The sequence below is a fragment of the Leptodactylus fuscus genome, chromosome 2, assembly GCF_031893055.1.
Source record: "Leptodactylus fuscus isolate aLepFus1 chromosome 2, aLepFus1.hap2, whole genome shotgun sequence".
Classification (NCBI taxonomy): domain Eukaryota; kingdom Metazoa; phylum Chordata; class Amphibia; order Anura; family Leptodactylidae; genus Leptodactylus; species Leptodactylus fuscus.
This window is the reverse complement of record NC_134266.1, coordinates 162,356-189,573: the sequence shown is the minus strand read 5'-3', so window position 1 is coordinate 189,573 and position 27,218 is coordinate 162,356. Positions and strand designations below refer to the sequence as shown.

The 27,218-nt window shown below is 44.8% G+C and overlaps 1 protein-coding gene across 1 annotated transcript in view; it reads left to right on the top strand.

Moving 5' to 3' along the window:
* LOC142193544 (cell surface glycoprotein CD200 receptor 1-B-like) overlaps window positions 1–27,012 on the top strand; it is a 37,221-nt gene extending 10,209 nt beyond the window's left edge. The window contains exons 2-6 of the mRNA XM_075262516.1: window positions 2,287–2,583; window positions 11,468–11,722; window positions 12,625–12,721; window positions 15,021–15,081; window positions 26,894–27,012. Coding sequence (XP_075118617.1) covers window positions 2,287–2,583; window positions 11,468–11,722; window positions 12,625–12,721; window positions 15,021–15,081; window positions 26,894–26,983 — 800 coding nt within the window. The 3' untranslated portion in view covers window positions 26,984–27,012. The remainder of the gene's footprint in view (window positions 1–2,286; window positions 2,584–11,467; window positions 11,723–12,624; window positions 12,722–15,020; window positions 15,082–26,893) is intronic.
* Window positions 27,013–27,218: the final 206 nt, after the last annotated feature.

Genomic DNA, 27,218 nt, shown 5'->3' with positions numbered 1-27,218 from the left:
TAGGGGATGTATAGGACACATATAGGGGATGTATAGGACTGATATAGGACCTGCTCCATAGTTTTCAGCTCTTCAATTTGGCCCAGATACACAGCCACAAAAAGAATGGCTGTATATATGGGTCAATTGAAATATATAAGTCTGTACTTTTATCCACAGTTGTAGATAAAGAGTCTGGTCATGTGCATTGCAGGATACAACTCAATGTGCCTCATATTAATAGCAGTTAACCCCATCATGTCCCTCACATTAACCCCTGTGTGGCTCACATAAGGGTTACTGATATGTGAGACATATGGAGATAAGTGAATATCTTCATTATATAGGTTCTTTATTATTACCTCCATATCTCTCACATATCAGTAACCCTTATGTGAGCCACACAGGGGTTAATGTGAGGGACATGATGGGGTTAACTGCTATTAATGTGAGGCACATGGAGTTACTAAGACTAAATTAATAACCCCAAATGCCTGACAGTAATAAGGATCGTTAGTAACACACACGTACCTGGTGTTGTTTTTGCTTTCACTTGGCTCCTCTCCTCCTCAGGCTGCAGACGGCAGGAGCTCCTCCTCACGTGTAGCAGCAGCTCCAGGGAGCCCTTATCCTGTGCAGTGAGAGGCTCACCTCTGATTGGTGGCAGTGAGAAGGGGCGTGTCCTACATCGCAGCTCTACCAGAGCACTGAAGGGACGCTCTCTCTCAATTTAGTTTATGAAAGTTGCAGGCTGGCTGCCGTGCCAGCAAAATATGCCTCGCGTGCCAGGGGTTGCCGACCCCTGTTATATACTATAAGACTTATACAATGTTCTAGCACTTTTGGGTGGAAAAAGTTGCACCAAAGGGGGAAGTTCTTTGTAATCCATTATGTCAGGTGTCCCCCAGGGTGTCCAGTGCAGGGACAGTGTTGTATTTTAGGGCCCGTTCCTACCTATGAATAAGTAGACAAGCTCATGGCTTGTGGGTGAGGAGCAGAGCTTGAAGAAGGGAGAGCCTGGAAATTCATTTATAGAGCGAAGTCACCTCTTAGCCAAAGAGCAGTCAGACAATTCCACAAACCGACACGTCGTAGGAGAGCAAGAGGACGAGACTGGGCTCTTCAGTCCCCCATGACAGCAGGATAGTGCTGTGCTCCACTGTGGCTGGTGGATTTTCCCACTAGACCTTACGTTCTTCTGTTGCATTAAATCTGTCCACTTGTCCACTATATTCCATGGAAGTTTTCCATGCACTGTGTTTACAACATCTACATCAGGGTCCATGTGTCTGCCATTGTCAATGGGCAGCCTCAGGTGATGTAGTGGGGGTGTCTGGACAACAGCTCAGGCAAGGACAGGCTGTATACAGCGGGTTGTAGGACCTGAAAGAGTGCGGTGCATAGTGGAGCAGCCATATTGCCATTGAACAGGAGCCGCCCATACAGTGCGATATAGTGTAGCAGGTATAGTGGTGTCATACAGGACAGTGCCATATAGTCTCACACCATACTCACACTTCAATGGTAGCTTCCTTTGCTTCCTTTAAAGATAATCTGTCTCGACATTCATGTCTCCCGAAACGTTCAGTTTGATATAGGGGCTCCAAACTCGCTGCTCTGGGGCAGTCACAGGATGGGAGAAGGGCCCCGGGTGCTTCTCTGAGGGATTCTCTGCTCCTGCCTTGCCGTGATTGTTTGGCTTCTCTCTTTGTGGAAATAGGGGGAGACTTGTCAAACACCTTAAAGAGAACCTTCCACCACCTCGTATGACTCTCACTCCTTGTGTCCTTCTATAGTTCCGGCTTCACTGATTCCAGCGCAGTTGGAGTTTTTTCTCGACTTCTCATCTTTCCTCCGGAATCATTTCTGTTACTTTCACCCCAATTATTCTCTCTACTGTCAGGTGGGCGGTCCTTGGTGGGACCAGAAAGGCAGGAACCGCCCACCTGACAGCAGAGAGAATAATTGTGGTGAAACTAATAGCCATGATAGCTCAGGAATGGTGGGGGCTAAAGGGATAAATCCAACTGTGCTGGAATCAGTGGAGCGGCGACTATAGAAGGACACAAAGAGGTGGAGTTGCAGGAAGTGGGGAAAGGTCCCCTGTAAACCTCACCCAGGGAACGTCTCTCTATTCTGGACTCATTGTACACTATGGCTTCTCTGAGCAAAATATAATTGTGTATGGAGAGTCGGTCCGGATTTGATTCTGCTTGTGGTTCACTTTAACTCTCTTCCTTGTAGTATCACATGTCTGTATATTATGGGGCCTCATTATTCTTATTCTCCGTCTTCTCTTCCTTTCAGACTTGGTGCGGGTGCGGAGAGGTCGACCTGGGGTCCTGCAGTGTGAGGCTGATCCTGGAGATACATTACTACAAGTTACATGGAAGCTTCACCTATATCATTCCTCCTGTATAATGTCACATCACATACAGGAAAACAATACAATACGATCATACAGCAACTGCAGTCCAAGGATGAGAAGTGACAACTTATCGCTGACTATCAGTAACACGGACATATCTGATGAGGGGACGTATACCTGTGAGGTTGTAAATGATGCGGGCACATTCTTCAGATCCACAGAACTACAAGTATTAGGTGAGTTACAATGTTTATCTTGTACATCCTCATGATGTGACTGACTCCGATATCTGATCATTTATGTATTAACTAGCAGGAGGACCCGGCTTCGCACGGGTATATTACATGTTATGTTTGTGTAGTGGCCCCATAAGAATTGTCCAATTTTGCACTGGTGTATCTTGTATGTTGTTTGTGTGTGTCCATAAGCGTCATGTGATTATGTGTATCTCATTTTGGACATCAGTAAAAAACCTGTGATCAGTTGTTATGGATACCTGGAGTAAAGCTGTGTGTATGTGACCTTGTGTAACAGTGTCATCCACGGTGCCCTGCTTCTTTAAAGCTGACATACAGCAGTGAAGAAAAATGGCTGGGTTGCTATGGAAACCTGGAGTAAAACTCTAATGTGTGGTACTCTGTGCAGAGCCATCTATCTAATCCTCCGGTGTGTGGAACTGTGTGCAGATGTGCATATCTAATCCTTTCCTATGTAGTACTGTATGTAAATGCACATATCTAATCCTACAGCATGTGGAACTGTGTGTAAATGCGCGTATCTAATCCTATGGCATGTGGTACTGTGTGCAGATGTGTGTATCTAATTCTATAGCATGTACAACTGTGTGAAGACGTGCGTATCTAATCATCTGGCATGTGGAAATGTGTGCAGATGTGCGTATCCAATCCTCTGGCATGTGGTACTGTGTGCAGATGCATGTATCCAATCCTCTGCCGTGTGAAGCTGTGTGCAGACACGCGTATCTAATGCTACAGCATGTGGTACTGTGTACTGAGACGCGAATCTAATCCTCTGGCGTGTGGTACTGTGTGCAGATGCATGTATCTAATCCTTCCCGTGTGGTATTGTGTGAAGAGGCGCGTATCTAATCCTCCAGTAAGTGAAACTGTGTGCAGACGTGCATATCTAATCTTACGGCATGTGGTACTGTGTGCAGACGTGCGTATCTAATTCTCTGGCATGGGGTACTGTGTGCAGAGGCACGTATCTAATCCTCCCCCGTGTGCTATGTAAAAGCGGGTGCTTGGGGCTGGTTGTCAGGCAAGTAAAACACACGTGAAGCTTGGTCTTCAGGTTCACACTGGTGCTTGGTTTATTAGGTGCAAATTCACAAAGTTCAACATAAATAGCTTTTCTTCAGCAAAAAGGAAAACAAAAGGCTTACTTCAGCCACAAGGCAATGCAGTCCACAAACTTAGCAGGCTGGCCCTTCTGGTTCTCCCCAGCTACACAGGGTTTGGGTCCTCAACTCTCAATAGCAGCAGCAGTAATGAAAGTCCGACACACCCTCCTGACTTCACAGGGTTAAGGCTCCAAATGTGTTCTAAGAAAACTCAGGGCCAGAGCTTGGAACCTGGGTCTATGACTACCCCCAAGACCCGGAACTGGATTCATTATTTACCTAGTGGCGAGGAGCCATCTCAATGGAATATACCTTCCCTCCACCACCTTTCCCTCCACTTGCCTACATATCCTCCCCCTCTGCCCAAAGCCGTAGGGCTTGGCACCTTTAGAAAAAAAACAATGGGTTCTAGACAAGGCATCTGCATTTGTATGAGCCTTTCCGGGTCTATGCTCGACTGTAAAGTCAAAGTCCTGCAGCAGCAAAAACCAGCGTGTCACTCTCGCATTATTCCCCTTATTTTTACTCATCCACTTTAGTGGAGCATGATCTGAGATTAGCCTGAATCTCCTGCCTAAGAGATAATATCTCAGTGAGTCCAGGGCCCACTTGACTGCTAGGCACTCTTTTTCCACAATGGAATAGTTCCTCTCTGCAGAACTTAATTTCCGGCTTAGATACATCACCGGGTGTTCCTCCCCATTGACCTCTTGTGACAATACGGCTCCTAAGCCGACCTCTGAGGCGTCTGTTTGTACTATAAAATCTTTTGAGAAGTCTGGTGCTATTAATACTGGTTGTCTACACAGGGCTGTTTTAAGATTTTGAAAAGCCCTCTCTGCCTCGGGTGACCACTGTACCATCACTGATTTTCTTTCCTTAGTTAGGTCGGATAAGGGTGCTGCCATGCTAGCGAAATTGGGTACAAACCGCTGGTAATACCCCACAATTCCTAAAAACGCTCTTACCTGTCTTTTTGTGAGTGGGCGAGGCCAGCTTTGTATGGCGTCCACTTTATTGTTTTGGGGTTTAATCAAGCCCCTCACTACAACATAGCCCAAATACCTCGCCTGCTCCATGCCTATGGCACATTTTTCTGGGTTGGCCGTAAACCCTGCTTTTTTAAGAGCATCCAAAACAGCCTGAACCTTGTTCAAATGGCTGTTCCAATCCAGACTAAAAATAACTATGTCGTCTAGATAGGCTGCCGCAAATTCTGTGTGTGGGGCAAGGATGGCATCCATTGCCCTTTGGAAGGTGGCAGGAGCTCCCTTCAGACCAAATGGCATCCTGACATATTGGAAACAACCGTCAGGAGTGGAAAACGCTGTTTTCTCCCTGGCATCTTTAGCCAGTGATATCTGCCAATACCCCTTTGTCAGATCTAAGGTAGTTATGTACCTGGCTGGGCCCAACTTTTCAATGAGCTCATCTACCCGTGGCATAGGGTAAGCATCCATTTTTGAAACCTCATTAAGCTTTCTAAAGTCATTACAAAAACGCCAAGTCCCATTAGGTTTGGGAACCAGTACAATCGGACTAGACCAGTCACTCTTGGACACTTCAATTACTCCCAGAGATAACATCCTCTGCACCTCTTCTGACACAATCTTCCTACAGGCCTCAGGTATTCTATAGGGTTTTACTTTTACTTTTACGTGTGGTTCTGTAATGATCTCATGCTCAATCACAGTGGTACACCCTGGTAAACCCAAAAACATTTCCTTGTTGTGTTGCAAGAATTCTCTTGTTTCGTGTTTCTGAGAAGTGGACAGAGTCTCTGCTATTCCCACTCTGTGGTGTTCTGACTCTACAACTGTGGAAGGGAAGGTTACCGTGGCCAAGGACTCCCTTTCTCTCCAGGGTTTGATCAGATTTACATGGTAAATCTGTATGGGTTTCCTTTTCCCTGGTTGGTGCACCTTGTAATTTACCTCTCCAACCCCTTCCAATATCTCAAAAGGGCCCTGCCACTTAGCCAGGAACTTGCTTTCTACCGTGGGAACAAGTATTAGGACCCGGTCCCCAGGACTGAACACTCTCACTCTAGCAGAGCGATTATACACCCTCTTTTACATTTCCTGCACCTTCTGTAAATGTTCTTTTACTATTGGCATTATTTTGGAGATTCTCTCCTGCATGCTGGCCACATGTTCTATAACACTGCGGTATGGCGTGGACTCAGATTCCCATGTTTCCTTAGCAAGGTCTAAGAGACCACGGGGATGTCTACCATATAATAACTCAAACGGGGAGAACCCTGTAGAGGCCTGAGGAACTTCCCTAATAGAAAACAGCAAATACGGTAATAGGCAATCCCAATCTTTTCCATCTTTTTCAACCGCTTTTTTAGCATTGCCTTTAGGGTTTTATTAAATCTCTCTACCAGGCCGTCAGTTTGGGGATGGTACACAGAGGTTCTCAACTGTCTGATTTTAAAAACCTTACAGAGTTCCTTCATGACCTTAGACATAAAAGGTGTACCCTGGTCTGTCAAGATTTCCTTGGGAATCCCCACCCTCGTGCACATATGAAACAGCTCCTTGGCTATGCACTTGGCTGTGGGCTTCCTTAAAGGGACCTCCTCTGGATACCTGGTAGCATAGTCCAGTATAACCAAAATATATTGATGCCCTCTGCCTGACTTCACCAAGGGCCCTAGAATATCCAAAGCAATCCGTTCAAAAGGAACCTCAATGACAGGCAAAGGTATCAAGGGATTCCTGAAATGTGCGACAGGAGCATTCACCTGGCAGGTTGGACAAGACCTACAATAGTTTTCTATTTCCTTATAGCACCCTGGCCAATAGAACCTTTGAAAAATAAGTTCCCTGGTCTTGTCTGCCGCTAAGTGACCCCCTTATACATGAGAGTGGGCCATATCCAACACCATTTTCCTGTATGGTTTAGGAACCAGTAGCTGTTCTATAGTTTCATCATTAACCCGTGTCACACGGTATAACAAGTTGTCTTGCACCTCAAAATACGGATACCGCAGTTCAGTCCCTGGTTCCTGGGGTACACCATTTAGAACTGTCACACTTTCAAAGGCGGTTTTTAGGGTGGGATTTTGTAGTTGTGCAGTCCCAAAGTTAACCCTCGATACCTCAAGGTCTGGGAGTACGGACTCCGTATCTGTGGGCTCATCCTCATCCCCTAATAACACAGCCAGAGGAAAGTTATCTGTCCCTTGAGCGTTTTCTTCACGCCCTGAAGACACCCTATCTGCAACAGACACTTTTACATCAGAAGGTGACAGCGTATCCCACAATTCCCAAAATAAAGGAAAATCCTGCCCTAATATCATCTCATACAGCAGGTTTTTAACCACACCCACTTTATGGGTGACACTCCCACACACAGTCTGTATGTGTACTTGGGCCACCGGATAGTTCTTGGTGTCCCCATGTATGCACACCACGCCCATAACTTGCCCTGGGTCACACAAAACAGGGAACAGTTCATCTCTGACCAGGGTTACCAGACTCCCTGAGTCCAGTAGTGCCATGACTTTGGTGCCATTAAGAGTAAGCTGACACTTTTGGGGTCTGTCCAGGTCAATGGTTATGGCGCTGCACACTGGGTGGGCAAACATAGAGCAGTGTTGTGTCAAGCTGCAGTCTATGGGCTCCTGCTCTGCAGGACAGTGTGCAACAATATGTCCCTTGGTCGGCTGACACCCCCTTTTACCAACCCTGGGGACAGCCCTGGGTGTCTGCAGGGGAGTTTTCTCCCTAGTTGGATGTAAGGCACAATTTTCAGCGGTAATGTACCTCTCCACCAACTCAGCAAGTCTGTCTGTGTTGTCTAGACTTCCCTGGATAACCCAGCGCTGTAATGGAGCAGAGAGAGCACTTACATAGTGATCCATAGCAACTCTCTCCACCATCTGTTCTGGGCTAAGCGTCTCAGGACATAACCACTTTCGGATCAGGTGGATCAGGTAATACATCTGGGACCGTGGCGGTTTTTCCAGAGAAAAGGACCACTGCTGCACCCGCTGTGCCTGGACTGCCACACTGACTCCCAAACGGGCAAGTATCTCCGCTTTCAACTTGCTGTAATCCTTAGAGTCTGGTACAGTCAAATCAAAATATGCCTTTTGCGGCTCGCCAGTCAGGTAGGGAGCCAGTACCTCCACCCACTGCTCCTTAGGCAACTTTTCTCTCTCTGCAGTGCGTTCAAATATAGTCAGGTATGCCTCCACATTGTCCTCAGCAGACATTTTCTGTAATGAGGCATGTACCTTTTCCTGGACATCATGGACAGGAGCGGCTACAGGTACACCTGTCTTTGCTGCGACCATTTTCAGGAGAGCTGCCATTTGCTCCATCAGCAAGTGATTCATCTCTTGCTGTTGCACAGTAGAGCGCACCAACTGCTGGACCAGCTCCTCCATAGCTCTGGTATTGTCCTTTGGTGCTATGGCGGCCTCCACCCAAGATATACACAGCTGAAACTGCCAACTTCAATGGTTTGTTGCACCAAACAACGACACTTGCCTGCCCGCGTCCTCTACCATATGTAAAAGCGGGTGCTTGGGGCTGGTTGTCAGGCAAGTAAAACACACGTGAAGCTTGGTCTTCAGGTTCACACTGGTGCTTGGTTTATTAGGTGCAAATTCACAAAGTTCAACATAAATAGCTTTTCTTCAGCAAAAAGGAAAACAAAAGGCTTACTTCAGCCACAAGGCAATGCAGTCCACAAACTTAGCAGGCTGGCCCTTCTGGTTCTCCCCAGCTACACAGGGTTTGGGTCCTCAACTCTCAATAGCAGCAGCAGTAATGAAAGTCCGACACACCCTCCTGACTTCACAGGGTTAAGGCTCCAAATGTGTTCTAAGAAAACTCAGGGCCAGAGCTTGGAACCTGGGTCTATGACTACCCCCAAGACCCGGAACTGGATTCATTATTTACCTAGTGGCGAGGAGCCATCTCAATGGAATATACCTTCCCTCCACCACCTTTCCCTCCACTTGCCTACAGGTACTATGTGCTGAGACGCATATCTAATTCTCTGGCGTGTGGTACTGTGTGCTGTGGCGCGTATCTAATCTTCCAGCGTGTGGTACTGTGTGCAGAGGCATGTATGTAATCCTCCCCATGTGGTATTGTGTGAAGAGGTGCGTATCTAATCCTACGGCATGTGGAACTGTGTGTAGATGCGCATATCTAATCCTATGGCATGAGGTACTGAGTGCAGTTGCCTGTATCTAATCCTATGTCGTATACAACTGTGTGCAGATGCGTGTATTTAATCCTATGGCGTGTGGAAACGTGTGCAGATGCGCGTATCTCATCCTCCACCATGTGGTACTGTGAGCTGAGACGCATATCTAATTCTCTGGCGTGTGGTACTGTGTGCAGACGTATGTATGTAATCCTCCCTTGTGTGATATTGTGTGCAGACGCGCATATCTAATCCTATGGCATGTGGTACTATGTGAAGACATGCGTATCTAATCCTCCAGCGTGTTGAACTGTGTGCAGATGTGCGTATTTAATCCTCTGGCGTGTGGGACTGTGTGCAGATGCGTGTATCTAATCCTCTGGCGTGTGATACTGTGTGCAGACGCGTGTATCTAATCCTTCGGCATGTGGTACTTTGTGCAGATGCGTGTATCTAATCCTTCAGTGTGGGGAACTGTGTGCAGAAGCGTGTATTTAATCCTCTGGTGTGTGGGACTGTGTGCAGACCCGTGTATCTAATCCTCTAACATGTGGTACTGTGTGCTGATCTGTGTATCTAATCCTGTGATGCGTGTATCTCAGTTTGGATATCAGTGTTGTATTGTACATGTGGAGTGACCGTGTGTATTGCAGTTGGAATATGAGTGAAAGACTTGCAGATTTGTATTGGCTAAGGGGGGGGGGGGGGCATTGTGTTTGGAATGCTGTATCTCAGCAATGGCACGTCCGAGCGAGTTGGAGTCTTGTCATAAACCTTCCCGGATATCTGAAGTATCTCTACCAAATTTGGTGAAGATCGGTCCAGTTGTTTGGTCGCGTATTAAGAACAGACAGACAGACAGACAGACAAGAATTCATTTTTCTAAGATAGAGAGATTAGATAATGGGAAGGTTCCCAGCAGCAGGAGAGGAGGGCGCTGACCTTGTTGGAGACAGTGACCTGTTATATTACTGAGGACAGGAGACCCTCCATGTGCAGATATTTAGGAGACATTGGCATAGCCTAACCTGTACTTCCCAATACATGGAGTATCACTAGAGATGGGCGAACCTCTGAAGATTCCTTTAGTTTTGGGTTCAGGTGATTCGGTCCAAAGACTTGTCTGGGAATGGACTTGGTCATCATGACCTGGAAGTGCGATTATAGTTAGTGGCCCAGGTCGGGGATAGTAAGACAGTAAGTAACCAGAAGAGCTTTAGCGTAACTGTTATCAATGAGGCTAAGTTCACACGGTGGAAAATCATTCAAGTTTCCACTTCATTTTACCCTGCCATATTGGACTACAGGACCGCTGCAATGTAATGGGCGACTCCTGGGCCGCAGAATCCGCAGCAAGATCGGGCAAGATGATGATTTTTTTCTGCGTCCTGTTGCGATTTCTGCCTCCATTTTAAAGCAAATGGGGACAAATTCGGAACGGACTCTGCAATAGATTTGGGGGAGGAATCTCCAAAATCAGTGAGAGTTTCCTATGTAAAAAAAACAAAACAAAACACAAACTTGCGAGTCTTCAGTAGTTGATCCCTTTTTAATGGCTAACTAATAATGATGACAGATTACAATGTTCCGGGGCTCTCGGTTCCTTTCTCGAGTAAGTTTAAAACCATTTCTGAAGGCTGCATATTTATATACAAAGGGACACATAGAGATAGAATTCTATGAGGAGGGGGGGGTAGAGGGTTGTTAGTAATTGGTAGAAACAATGTAAACAATTCCAGGTTCTTATCAGTTCTCAGGGTCTCAGGTCAGTGATTTCTGTAAGATGCCATAAACCCATGTGACAAATTTAACCCCCTATCCAGTGTTTGGAGCAGGGTCATACATTTACACTCATAAATGCATCGTTCTTTCTTTGATTTAAGATTCCCTCTTAAAACCAAAACTTTCATGTGATCCGTCATATTATGATCCTCATTGCAGAAATGTTTTGATACGGGAAGGTCCAGTCTTTGTTCTCTAATTGTATGGCGATGTGAGTTCATCCGCATTCTAAGCTGCTGTCCGGTTTCTCCAACATACAGATTATCAGTGGGACATTTGGTGCACATTATTACATACACTACATTAGGTGTGCTGCAGGTGAACGTACCTGGAATTTTATATTCCTGTTAGAGTTTGAGATTCTCTGCTGGTTAGCTTCATTCACCTTGGTCTAAAGCCGCGGCTGAATGTCCATGCAGAACACCAGCATCCCATCACAGGTAGACCGCGGCCAGGAAAACGCTGGCGCAAAATGTAGAGGAATTCCTCATTTTCTGCTGTGTAAACTTAACCTAACAATCTGGCAGTTTGCAGAAAATTCACATTTGTATCTTTATGCAAATGCACCTCTCTGTGTACCGGAGGCGGGGCTACTTGTCCTGGGTGCACCATCTTCTTTTCTCTATACCAACCATCACCTATAAAGGTGGGGGCGTCAGGAGATTGGTGCAGAGCAGTGACACACAGAATAACTCATTTGCATAAATCTAAAGGTGAATTTTCTGCAAAATGGTAAACTGTTTGGAAATTAGAAGGGATAAATCCTTCACATTGTGCTAATGGCTGAACCTTCTTCTCCTCCTCAGCTCAGCCATCTACATACCTAACCCTGACCAGTGATGGATCTCCAGAGTGTGGAGCCATTGGTGGGAATCCACCTGCAGAGATCTCCTGGATTCCACATTCACATGATATAAACACTACAAAACTGCTAAACCTGGACTGGACGTGGTCGGTGATCAGCACATACAGGAGTGCAGGGGTTAATGGGACGTCGGTGACTTGTGAGGTCTATCATCCAACATTGGAGCCCCGCTGGACTGGACACATTACACTGAGGGGTAAATATTTCTATAATTTTAGGTATATTTTTATGTTACCTACAATCACCCACCACTAAGGGGCGGTATCTGCGTATGACTATATACTGCTAGTACTGGATATAGTAGGAGTTATATAATCTGCATGTACCTCACTAATACTCCTCCAAAAACTGAAGTCTAGAGATGGGAAAACCTTGTGAGATTGCTCTGCCCATTCACTTTCTGCCTCTGGGCTGTTATTGTGCTCTGGGTTCTCTTAAAGGGGTTGTGCAGGGTAACACGTTTTTAGCATGGAGGCCAGAGAAGGTCCTGCTGCTCCGAGGTCTTGTTTTAATGGAAGTCTCTGCCAACTGCTGGGGCTAACCAGGGTAATGTCAAGGAACTGGGACCCCAACACAAGACATTGGAGCACGGACCTTGGCGGGAGCCACCGGGCACAGGGAAATATTTTTTAAATTATTTTTCCTTTCCTTGGCCTCCAGGCAAATAAAGGGTTATCCTGGAAATCCCTCGAAGCGGAGACCCAGGGGAGGGGCAAAAAGAAATAGACATTCATATTCAGCGTCCCTCGCAGTGTCCAACAAAACGGGACTTAGAAAACTTGGAAAAATGACAATCCAAAGGATCCAAAATATATAAATAGATTAGTAGTGAAGAAAAAAAAAAACTATAGAAAAGTGTCTCAGAAAATGTTCATGAAAAGCGTGGAAATGGGTAAAAATGAAATAACGTAGGTAACGGAACAATCCTTCTAGAAAGAACAAGGCGCAGGACAGTGACATCAAGGCAAGAAAATAATGTCATAAAAAAGATGTCGCCCCTAATCCCAAAAATGGGAAGAAATTTACTCAATTCTGTCATTAACTATTTTGGTAACGTTATTTCTTGGGCAGTGTTACATTTCATGTCTTTCCTTACAGAAGGTCGATCTTATTCCATTATACTTATACTGGGGTGTGTGGTCACTTCCATCTTTATAGTGACCTGTCTCATCATCTGGAAACTTCCGAATATCAGGTAATGCCCTAATGCCAGTGTCTAGTATATTATATTGTATTGTATTATATTATATTATATTGTAATGGACCCACCAGGATGACAATACATGCGCAGCTTCATGGAAGAACATGACAGGAATATTTCATCCAATATCATTGTACAACCGCCCAATACTCCACCAACACCAATCTCTTCCCACAGAATGGAGATGGTTATGGGGGCTTCATATGGATGGGTTAGCAGGGGCCTGGAATATAATGACAACCACCCCTGCCTCCTTGACAGACCCCGTGCAGGGACATTTGGAGAGGCAAATTTTTGTGGGTGCATTTATTATTATTTTTACTAATTTTACTATTACCGTATATACTCGAGTATAAGCCGACCCGAATATAAGCCAACCCCCCCTAATTTTACCACAAAAAAACAGGGAAAACTTATTGACTCGAGTATAAGCCAAGGGGGAAAAATACATGACATTCTGTTTGTGCTCATGTTAATCCTAGCAGGCTTCAGGCCTATATGACACTTGGTCTGGGATATTACCATATAGGCCCAAAGCCTGTGCTAGTAGTAATAGCCTGTTACTGCTAGCACAGGCTTTGGGCCTGTATGGCAACAGGCTGCTACTGCTACCATAAGGCCAGACGTCTGGGGCATTATCATACAGGCCCAAAGCCTTATGGTAGCAGTAGCAGCCTGTTGCCATACAGGCCCAAAGCCTGTGCTAGCAGTAACAGACTATTACTACTACCACAGGCTTTGGGCCTATATATCCCACGTGACGTCTGGGCATTACCATACAGGCCTGAAGCCAGCTAGGATTAACTTTGGATCCCGGAGAGGTGAGTAACACTGTTTATTATGTTCCCTCACCTCCCCTGGGGCTCCGATTATTATACTTGGGGGGTCTGAAAAGACCCCCAAGGATAATAATGGCGGTAGTGGGATCGCGGCTGGAGCTCGGGCCTACTCACTACCTTCCTCTGTGGCCTATAGTATAAGGGGACGCGGGTTGGCAGTGATCAGGTCTGGGGAGGTTGGTAAATAGGCCAATACCTCCTGGGAATACTCCAGCATACAGCAGTATATTATAAAACAAACAAACATTAAGTTCTCATACTTGCCAACCTCGCGCTGCTCCCACTACCGCTGCTGCTCATCTTCTCTCGCGGCTGCTCCTGTGTCTCAGCGTAGTGGGCGTGATGACGCCGCCTGTCCAGAGACGCAGTAAGACGTCATCGACACATGCCGGGTGCGGGCCTGAGCTAACGTGACCACGTCACCTGGCGTGTGATGTAGCCGGGGGAGGGGGCCGGGACTGGAGGGAGGCCCGCTGCAGCCGAGTCAATACGGTAATTGACTTGAGTGGTCATTTAACTGGTCCGCAGTAAAAGACATCTGTGGGTGGCCGCTGGAGCAGCGTTGCTGCCGATAGGTGGTGGGTGAGGCAGCGCTGTCTCTAGGGCCGCCTTAAGATGTTTCCAAGGCAGAGAAGATGCTCTGGAAACATCTTGGGGCGGTCCTGGAGGCAGTGCGGCCTCACCACTCACCTATGGCTGCTCCAGCGGCCGCCCACAGATGTCTTTCACTGCGGACCAGTCATGTGACATTTTCAATTACCATATTGACTCGGCTTATACTCAAGCATATACGGTATATTATATTATTATTATTATTATTATTATTATTATTATTATTATTATTATTATTATTATGTTATAATTATTTATTTTGCTTGATTTTAGAATTTACTATATTTGTATTTTTTTTATTTTATACCATCAGTTATTTATTCTATATTATATTTATTACATAAAAAATGGAGGAGAGGGAGATGCAGCTGCAGATTCCTTCTTGGGGAGAGACATCTGATTGGCTGGGACCACATGGCAGGGGCACAGCTATGGGGGTGCAGAGGAGGCCATTGTATCAGGGCTCTGGACCTTGGGGGCCACATAAAGTATTCCACTATATTAAACAGCGCAAGGTAGTGGCCCCATGATTTTGCATTGGGGCCCTGGAGTTCCAGCTCCACCTCTACACATAGCACAACTCTGACCACCAACATGGAGAGAAAAATACTCACAGACACAAGAAAAAAGTCACAAAACACTTCCGGCTGCTGCAAATCACACCATAGATCTACGGGGGCCCCAGAGGACGGTGAGAGATTTTTTCCTTTCATTTTTGTCTCCCTGATGAATTGACACTCAGGTATTATTGGAGATTATTTGGATTTCTTTCTCATTTTCCCAGATTTTTCCATGTTTTTATTTTTGAATTTTATTCATTTTGTAATTTTTCATTATTTCAGAGCCTGGTTTAAAACAATTGTAATATCAGATGCTGACAGAGCACAGAATGACCCTGAAGAGGTAAATAAATGAATTAGAGACAGGAATACAATTTACATTAATGTGCAAAAATGTTAGGCAGATGTGGAAGAAAAATGCTGCAAAATAAGAGAAAGTGTCCAGAAACAGAAGGGTTAATAGTTTATATTTGTCAATGAGCAAAATAAAGAGAATGAAGAAAAGAGAAATGTAAATCCCGTCAGTATTTGGTGTGACCTTTGCCCTTTGCAGGAGGAGCCTGGAAGGGATGATCCGGCCCCCACAGATATCGCCCTGATCTCATCATCATCCAGTCTGTCTGGGATGACATGAAGAGACAGACGGATTGGAGCGACATCCACAGAAGATCTGGGCTTAGTTCTCCAAGATGATGGAGGGAAGAACTTCCAAATACTGTCTGCAAGTACCGAGAAGAAGGCAAAGGGCAAAGGTCACCCCGAATACTCAGGGGATTTACATTTCTCTTTCCTCCATTGACTTGCATTAGTGTTATATTATGGATTGTTATGGATGCAGTGACACCTAATATACATAGGACTTTTTATGTTTATATATTTTTAGTAAAAAAAATATGCAAATCTATTCTCCAGGATGTAATTAGTAGAACAGAGTGCACTCTGTACACCACCCTATAGAGGGCAGCATCCTTAACATCATGCATGAGTCAGTTATAAAGTCTTTTTAATCATGATGTGGATTTAATTGCCAAATCAGTATTTATGTCCCAAAAGGAACAGATTCCCAGCTATGGACAGCGCTGTTTCGGCCTATTGGGCCTCCTCAGCAAAGGGTAGGGATACTGATTTGGCAGAGTGAGAGACTATAGACCAGGGTCAGGGGACAATCGTACACATCAGGGAGAGTGTTTGCCTCCCCTGACCCTGGTCACTCTGCCAAATCAGTATCCCTACGCTATGCTGAGGATGGCCCAATAGGCCGAAACAGCGCTGTCCATAGCTGGGAATCTGTTCCTTTTGGGGCATAAATACTGATTTGGCAATTAAATCCACATGATGATTAAAAATACTTTATAACTGAGTCGTTCATGATGTTAAGGATGCTGCCCTCTAGAGGGCGGTGTACAGAGTGCACTGTTCTACTAATTACATCCTGGAGAATAGATTTCCATATTTTTTTACCCAGAATCCCTAGCAGAGCAGGAATGACTTGTAAGTCTCCGTACTGCCTATGTAGGCACACACTCTCCCTGATGTGTATGATTATCCCCTGACCCTGGTCTATATATTTTTAGTTATATTTTTTTAGAGTTTTTTTTCTAGAAGGTTCCAGACGGTGCAATATTCTAGTCACTATATTACTGTAGGATATTACGATTATATCAAAGGCAGTGGCATAACTAGGAATGGCAGGACCCCAAGGCGAACATCTGAGACCCCCCCGAGTATAATGATAGTCTTTATGGGGTTCGCGGGTCTGCGGCCTTACTTACCAATCTCCAATCCTGCTACCTTGGAAGATATGTCTCTGATCAATGGGAGTGTTGACACTGAATTTGAAGCAGATTGGCAGTAGCCAGCAGAAATATAAGTGTCCTTCTTGTTCTTCTGGTGGATTTCACCGAAGAATTCCCATATACTGAATAGGAGGCTTAAAATACATCCTATCCATCCTATCCTATACATCCTATCCATCCTATCCCATACATCCTATCCATCCTATCCCATACATCCTATCCATCCCATCCCATACATCCTATCCATCCCATCCCATACATCCTATCCATCCTATCCGACACATCCTATCCATCCTATCCATCCTATCCCATACATCCTATCCATCCTATCCCATACATCCTATCCCATACATCCTATCCATCCTATCCGATACATCCTATCTATCCTATCCCATACATCCTATCCATCCTATCCCATACATCCTATCCATCCCATCCGATACATCCTATCCATCCTATCCCATACATCCTATCCATCCTATCCCATACATCCTATCCATCCCATCCCATACATCCTATCCATCCCATCCCATACATCCTATCCATCCCATTCGATACATCCTATCCATCCTATTCGATACATCCTATCCATCCTATCCGATACATCCTATCCATCCTATCCGATACATCCTATCCATCCTATCCCATACATCCTATCCATCCTATCCCATACATCCTATCCATCCTATCCGATACATCCTATCCATCCTATCCCATACATCCTATCCATCCTATCCCATACATCCTATCCATCCTATCCGATACATCCTATCCATCCTATCCCATACATCCTATCCATCCTATCCCATACATCCTATCCATCCTATCCCATACATCCTATCCATCCTATCCGATACATCCTATCCATCCTATCCGATACATCCTATCCATCCTATCCGATACATCCTATCCATCCTATCCCATACATCCTATCCATCCTATCCCATACATCCTATCCATCCTATCCGATACATCCTATCCCATACATCCTATCCATCCCATCCGATACATCCTATCCATCCTATCCCATACATCCTATCCATCCTATCCCATACATCCTATCCATCCTATCCCATACATCCTATCCATCCTATCCCATACATCCTATCCCATACATCCTATCCATCCTATCCCATACATCCTATCCATCCTATCCCATACATCCTATCCATCCTATCCCATACATCATATCCATCCTATCCGATACATCCTATCCGATACATCCTATCCCATAGATCCTATCCAGCCTATCCCATACATCCTATCCCATACATCCTATCCCATGCATCCTATCCATCCTATCCGATACATCCTATCCATCCTATCCCATACATCCTATCCATCCTATCCCATACATCCTATCCATCCTATCCGATACATCCTATCCATCCTATCCCATACATCCTATCCATCCCATCCGATACATCCTATCCATCCTATCCCATACATCCTATCCATCCTATCCCATACATCCTATCCATCCTATCCCATACATCCTATCCATCCTATCCCATACATCCTATCCATCCCATCCGATACATCCTATCCATCCTATCCATCCTATCTCATACATCCTATCCATCCTATCCTATACATCCTATCCATCCTATCCTATACATCCTATCCATCCCATCCGATACATCCTATCCCATACATCCTATCCATCCTATCCCATACATCCTATCCATCCTATCCCATACATCCTATCCATCCTATCCGATACATCCTATCCATCCCATCCGATACATCCTATCCATCCTATCCCATACATCCTATCCCATACATCCTATCCCATACATCCTATCCATCCTATCCCATACATCCTATCCATCCTATCCCATACATCCTATCCATCCTATCCCATACATCCTATCCATCCTATCCCATACATCCTATCCATCCCATCCGATACATCCTATCCATCCTATTCGATACATCCTATCCATCCTATCCCATACATCCTATCCCATACATCCTATCCCATACATCCTATCCATCCTATCCCATACATCCTATCCATCCTATCCCATACATCCTATCCATCCTATCCCATACATCCTATCCATCCTATCCCATACATCCTATCCATCCTATCCCATACATCCTATCCATCCTATCCCATACATCCTATCCATCCTATCCCATACATCCTATCCATCCTATCCCATACATCCTATGCATCCTATCCGATACATCCTATCCATCCTATTCGATACATCCTATCCATCCTATCCCATACATCCTATCCATCCTATCCCATACATCCTATCCATCCTATCCCATACATCCTATCCATCCTATCCGATACATCCTATCCCATACATCCTATCCATCCTATCCCATACATCCTATCCCATACATCCTATCCATCCTATCCTATACATCCTATCCATCCTATCCCATACATCCTATCCATCCTATCCCATACATCCTATCCATCCTATCCCATACATCCTATCCCATACATCCTATCCATCCTATCCCATACATCCTATCCATCCTATCCCATACATCCTATCCGATACATCCTATCCCATAGATCCTATCCAGCCTATCCCATGCATCCTATCCATCCTATCCCATACATCCTATCCATCCTATCCCATACATCCTATCCATCCCATCCGATACATCCTATCCATCCTATCCATCCTATCCCATACATCCTATCCATCCTATCCTATACATCCTATCCATCCTATCCTATACATCCTATCCATCCTATCCCATACATCCTATCCATCCTATCCATCCCATCCGATACATCCTATCCATCCCATCCCATACATCCTATCCATCCCATCCCATACATCCTATCCTTCCTATCCGATACATCCTATCCATCCTATCCCATACATCCTATCCCATACATCCTATCCATCCTATCCCATACATCCTATCCATCCTATCCCATACATCCTATCCATCCTATCCCATACATCCTATCCTTCCTATCCGATACATCCTATCCATCCTATCCCATACATCCTATCCATCCTATCCCATACATCCTATCCATCCTATCCCATACATCCTATCCATCCTATCCCATACATCCTATCCATCCTATCCCATACATCCTATCCCATACATCCTATCCATCCTATCCCATACATCCTATCCATCCCATCCTATCCCATACATCCTATCCATCCTATCCCATACATCCTATCCATCCTATCCTATACATCCTATCCATCCTATCCTATACATCCTATCCATCCCATCCGATACATCCTATCCATCCCATCCGATACATCCTATCCATCCTATCCTATCCATCCCATCCCATAGATCCTATCCATCCCATCCCATACATCCTATCCATCCTATCCCATACATCCTATCCATCCCATCCGATACATCCTATCCATCCCATCCCATACATCCTATCCATCCCATCCCATACATCCTATCCTTCCTATCCGATACATCCTATCCATCCTATCCCATACATCCTATCCATCCTATCCCATACATCCTATCCATCCTATCCCATACATCCTATCCCATACATCCTATCCATCCTATCCCATACATCCTATCCATCCTATCCTATACATCCTATCCTATACATCCTATCCATCCTATCCCATACATCCTATCCATCCTATCCCATACATCCTATCCATCCTATCCCATACATCCTATCCATCCTATCCCATACATCCTATCCCATACATCCTATCCATCCTATCCCATACATCCTATCCATCCCATCCTATCCCATACATCCTATCCATCCTATCCCATACATCCTATCCATCCTATCCTATACATCCTATCCATCCTATCCTATACATCCTATCCATCCCATCCGATACATCCTATCCATCCCATCCGATACATCCTATCCATCCTATCCTATCCATCCCATCCCATAGATCCTATCCATCCCATCCCATACATCCTATCCATCCCATCCGATACATCCTATCCATCCTATCCCATACATCCTATCCATCCTATCCTATACATCCTATCCATCCTATCCTATCCATCCCATCCCATACATCCTATCCATCCTATCCTATACATCCTATCCATCCTATCCTATACATCCTATCCCATACATCCTATACATCCTATCCATCCCATCTGATACATCCTATCCATCCTATCCTTCCTATCCGATACATCCTATCCATCCTATCCTATCCATCCTATCCATTCCATCCGATACATCCTATCCATCCTATCCCATACATCCTATCCATCCTATCCCATACATCCTATCCATCCTATCCCATACATCCTATCCATCCTATCCCATACATCCTATCCATCCTATCCCATACATCCTATCCATCCTATCCCATACATCCTATCCATCCTATCCCATACATCCTATCCATCCTATCCGATACATCCTATCCGATACATCCTATCCCATAGATCCTATCCAGCCTATCCCATACATCCTATCCCATACATCCTATCCCATGCATCCTATCCATCCTATCCGATACATCCTATCCATCCTATCCCATACATCCTATCCATCCTATCCCATACATCCTATCCATCCTATCCGATACATCCTATCCATCCTATCCCATACATCCTATCCATCCCATCCGATACATCCTATCCATCCTATCCCATACATCCTATCCATCCTATCCCATACATCCTATCCATCCTATCCCATACATCCTATCCATCCTATCCCATACATCCTATCCATCCCATCCGATACATCCTATCCATCCTATCCATCCTATCTCATACATCCTATCCATCCTATCCTATACATCCTATCCATCCTATCCTATACATCCTATCCATCCCATCCGATACATCCTATCCCATACATCCTATCCATCCTATCCCATACATCCTATCCATCCTATCCCATACATCCTATCCATCCTATCCGATACATCCTATCCATCCCATCCGATACATCCTATCCATCCTATCCCATACATCCTATCCCATACATCCTATCCCATACATCCTATCCATCCTATCCCATACATCCTATCCATCCTATCCCATACATCCTATCCATCCTATCCCATACATCCTATCCATCCTATCCCATACATCCTATCCATCCCATCCGATACATCCTATCCATCCTATTCGATACATCCTATCCATCCTATCCCATACATCCTATCCCATACATCCTATCCCATACATCCTATCCATCCTATCCCATACATCCTATCCATCCTATCCCATACATCCTATCCATCCTATCCCATACATCCTATCCATCCTATCCCATACATCCTATCCATCCTATCCCATACATCCTATCCATCCTATCCCATACATCCTATCCATCCTATCCCATACATCCTATCCATCCTATCCCATACATCCTATGCATCCTATCCGATACATCCTATCCATCCTATTCGATACATCCTATCCATCCTATCCCATACATCCTATCCATCCTATCCCATACATCCTATCCATCCTATCCCATACATCCTATCCATCCTATCCGATACATCCTATCCCATACATCCTATCCATCCTATCCCATACATCCTATCCCATACATCCTATCCATCCTATCCTATACATCCTATCCATCCTATCCCATACATCCTATCCATCCTATCCCATACATCCTATCCATCCTATCCCATACATCCTATCCCATACATCCTATCCATCCTATCCCATACATCCTATCCATCCTATCCCATACATCCTATCCGATACATCCTATTCCATAGATCCTATCCAGCCTATCCCATGCATCCTATCCATCCTATCCCATACATCCTATCCATCCCATCCGATACATCCTATCCATCCTATCCATCCTATCCCATACATCCTATCCATCCTATCCTATACATCCTATCCATCCTATCCTATACATCCTATCCATCCTATCCCATACATCCTATCCATCCTATCCTTCCTATCCGATACATCCTATCCATCCTATCCCATACATCCTATCCCATACATCCTATCCATCCTATCCCATACATCCTATCCATCCTATCCCATACATCCTATCCATCCTATCCCATACATCCTATCCTTCCTATCCGATACATCCTATCCATCCTATCCCATACATCCTATCCATCCTATCCCATACATCCTATCCATCCTATCCCATACATCCTATCCATCCTATCCCATACATCCTATCCATCCTATCCCATACATCCTATCCATCCTATCCCATACATCCTATCCCATACATCCTATCCATCCTATCCCATACATCCTATCCATCCCATCCTATCCCATACATCCTATCCATCCTATCCCATACATCCTATCCATCCTATCCTATACATCCTATCCATCCTATCCTATACATCCTATCCATCCCATCCGATACATCCTATCCATCCTATCCTATCCATCCCATCCCATAGATCCTATCCATCCCATCCCATACATCCTATCCATCCTATCCCATACATCCTATCCATCCCATCCGATACATCCTATCCATCCCATCCCATACATCCTATCCATCCCATCCCATACATCCTATCCTTCCTATCCGATACATCCTATCCATCCTATCCCATACATCCTATCCATCCTATCCCATACATCCTATCCCATACATCCTATCCATCCTATCCCATACATCCTATCCATCCTATCCCATACATCCTATCCATCCTATCCCATCCCATCCTATCCCATACATCCTATCCATCCTATCCCATACATCCTATCCATCCTATCCTATACATCCTATCCATCCTATCCTATACATCCTATCCATCCCATCCGATACATCCTATCCATCCCATCCGATACATCCTATCCATCCTATCCTATCCATCCCATCCCATAGATCCTATCCATCCCATCCCATACATCCTATCCATCCCATCCGATACATCCTATCCATCCTATCCCATACATCCTATCCATCCTATCCTATACATCCTATCCATCCTATCCTATCCATCCCATCCCATACATCCTATCCATCCTATCCTATACATCCTATCCATCCTATCCTATACATCCTATCCCATACATCCTATACATCCTATCCATCCCATCTGATACATCCTATCCATCCTATCCTTCCTATCCGATACATCCTATCCATCCTATCCTATCCATCCTATCCATTCCATCCGATACATCCTATCCATCCTATCCCATACATCCTATCCATCCTATCCCATACATCCTATCCATCCTATCCCATACATCCTATCCATCCTATCCCATACATCCTATCCATCCTATCCCATACATCCTATCCATCCTATCCCATACATCCTATCCATCCTATCCCATACATCCTATCCATCCTATCCGATACATCCTATCCATCCTATCCCATACATCCTATCCATCCTATCCCATACATCCTATCCATCCTATCCCATACATCCTATCCATCCTATCCGATACATCCTATCCATCCTATCCCATACATCCTATCCATCCCATCCGATACATCCTATCCATCCTATCCCATACATCCTATCCATCCTATCCCATACATCCTATCCATCCTATCCCATACATCCTATCCATCCTATCCCATACATCCTATCCTTCCTATCCGATACATCCTATCCATCCTATCCTATCCATCCTATCCATTCCATCCGATACATCCTATCCATCTGCGTGGAATTTGTTAAAATCCAACAATGCAATTTGGAGTTTGCGTCTGCCCAAAAAGGCAAAATTCAGGCTCCTTCTCCAAATGATGTCTCAGCATCAAAATTCTCATCGGTTTTTGACAATAAGAAATAAATGAGCTTCAAATTCCTGAATCTGAAATTATCTGTTTGTCAAATTCAGCGTCAGATTCCTACAAGTGAACACGACTTAAAGGGATCCTCTCTTTCAAACCCCTTTTTTTCTCACTAACACGTAGGGTTAGCCTTAAGAAAGTCTATTCATCTCTTACCTTTCCTCGTCTTCTCCACTCCGCCGTTCTGTAGAAATCCCGGTTTTCGTCAGTATGCAAATGAGTTCCCTTGCAGCACTGGGGCGGGCCCAATGCTGCCAGAGAACTCTCCAGCACCGCCTCCATCTTCATCAGCAGCGTCCTCGTCATCCTCTTCTTCCCGCTCAGGTTTCAGACTTCGAGGCCTCGGGCAGAGTAGACTGCGCATGCCCACAGACCACGAGAAAATGGCCGCTTACAATACAGAGAACCTTTCCCCTGACTGTTATCTACAATCCTAATTTCATGTATTATAAAATGACTACAAATCCGGTGCAAGCGCTAAATATAGAACCACGCAGAATTCAGTGCGAGCCTGGTACATTACAGTAGATGGCGCTGACAGTATATATACCTGTATATATATTGAGATGCAAATACAAATCTTCCCCAGCCCTCGGTGTCAGTACTCACCATCAGAAATAATAGAAAATCTCTTGTATATTACACGGGATCAAGAACCAAGAGCCCAAATCCTTGTCTGTGACCAAAGGAACGGAACAGAGACCTGAAAAAAAGACCTTTATATAAGTGACCTCCTATACTGTCTGTATGTGACGCCATCCAGTGGCGGTCTTGTGAATTGTGACCTGTCAGGGGTAATTCTAGCACATCGGGATATTGAGAAAAGAAAAACATTAGACTAGAGCGCGGGGCGTTTTTTATTTTATAATAATTAAAAAAATAAAATTTGAAGAAAATCCCTTTGTTATAGAAATATTTAAGAGTAAATTTCATTGTGGTTATTGTGGATTTCTGCAGAACCATTAATATCTGCGGAGTGCCGATATACCTACCTGTGCGGGCCCCGTACTCAGTATAGCTCTGCCTAGTGCAGGGCCCGATGGGGGGGACAGAACATTGGTGTCCTTGTGTCACTGTATCCTATAAGTATCCAGTGATATCACTCATATTAATGTTTTCATCCTGATATATTATTAAAGGAATTGTCCATAGAAAACTCAGGAGTGACCTGGGTGGGAGTAATACAAACTAAAAGTTATACTCCCCTCTCCCGGGGCTGTGTTGTGCCCTCCTGGTCCCCTTACCCATAAGTTCCAGGGCTTGTGGAAGTGATGAGGCTCAAAGGTCTCTGGTAAGGACCCGGTGACATCACAGGCCCCTCTCCGGTGACCACTGCGGTCAGTACTTGGTCTCGGTGGTCATGAGAGCCTCCAAGCCCCAGCATGTACAGCAAAGGGAACTAGGATTAGGACCACATAGCGGAGGCCACTGATACATGACTATAACAATTATTATATTCTTTACATCCCACCTTGTCACTCCTGAATCCTCCTAAATACTATTGTCCAACCCAACTTAGAGCCTGACCACTCACTAACAATAATAATAGGAATATGGACTATGTGGGATATTAGAATATAGTAAAATAATAGATATAGCAGAGCCGAGGGTGCACTGGAACCCTTGTGCACACTCGGCTCTGCTACATCTGATGTAGCAGAGCCGAGTGTGCATAAGGGTTCTAGTGCACCCTCGGCTCTGCTACATCTGATGGGCTGACTGGCACATGGTGTAGTTGAGCAGAAATGGCTCAACACTGCTGAGTCTCTGCATACCCATAGGAATGCATTGGCCAGCCTTCGGCCAATCAGCGCTGGCTCTGCCGGAGGAGGCGGAGTCTAAGGTCGGACCTGAATGGTACTGGTGTGGAGCGATCTTAGACTCCGCCTCCTCCAGCAGAGCCAGCGCTGATTGGTTGAATTCCGTACTCTGGCCAATCAGCGCTGTCCAATGCATTCCTATGGGAAAAAGTTAGCTTGCGAAAATCGCAAGCTGACAGGGATTTCCATGAAATAAAGTGACTTTTATGCCCCCAGACATGCTTCCCCTGCTGTCCCAGTGTCATTCCAGGGTGTTGGTATCATTTCCTGTGGTGTCATAGTGGACTTGGTGACCCTCCAGACACGGATTTGGGTTTCCCCCTTAACGAGTATATGTTCCCCATAGACTATAATGGGGTTCGAAACCCATTCGAACACTCGAACAGTGAGCAGCTGTTCGAATCGGATTTCGAACCTCGAACATTTTAGTGTTCGCTCATCTCTAATAACAATACATAGTAACACATTAATAACACATAACAATACAAAAATGTATTCAACTTTTATTATACAAAAAAGGAAACAGATCTTATAACTATAAATATGTAGGAAAGACAAACAATATAACGATAGGCCTGGACTGCCGATATAACAGAAGCTCTTCCTGGGCACCGGCCCAAATATAGAGTAATAATCTAACCCATGCTGTACACAATACTGTATATATATATATTATTATTCAGCATTGCCCTCCTATATATTATTCAGCATTGCCCTCCTATATATTATTCAGCATTGCCCTCCTATATTTCACCCACAGCTGCTGAACTGACTTTTGTTTTTCTGCAGTTTCTAATTTTGTAATTTTTTTCACAGAACAAACAAGACTTCGAGCCTTATGAAATCTACACCCAAAAAGACAATGTCATCTATAGCATGGCCTCGAAATACGCGGAGACTGACTGAGCGGCAACGCCACGGCGCCAAAAACAAGGCAACACAAAAACCTTCTGCTCCACATCTCTGCAACTTCTCTCAATGCTGTAAATAGAAATCATTTCATATAATGGCAATAGAATTTCTTTACAACTCTGTCTGCCGTTATCTCCATCACATTCCCACTAGATAGATCCGATACCAGGACTCTATGGGTCGGGTTTTGGTCGGGACTTTGTAGATATTTTACAATTATATTTCTAAT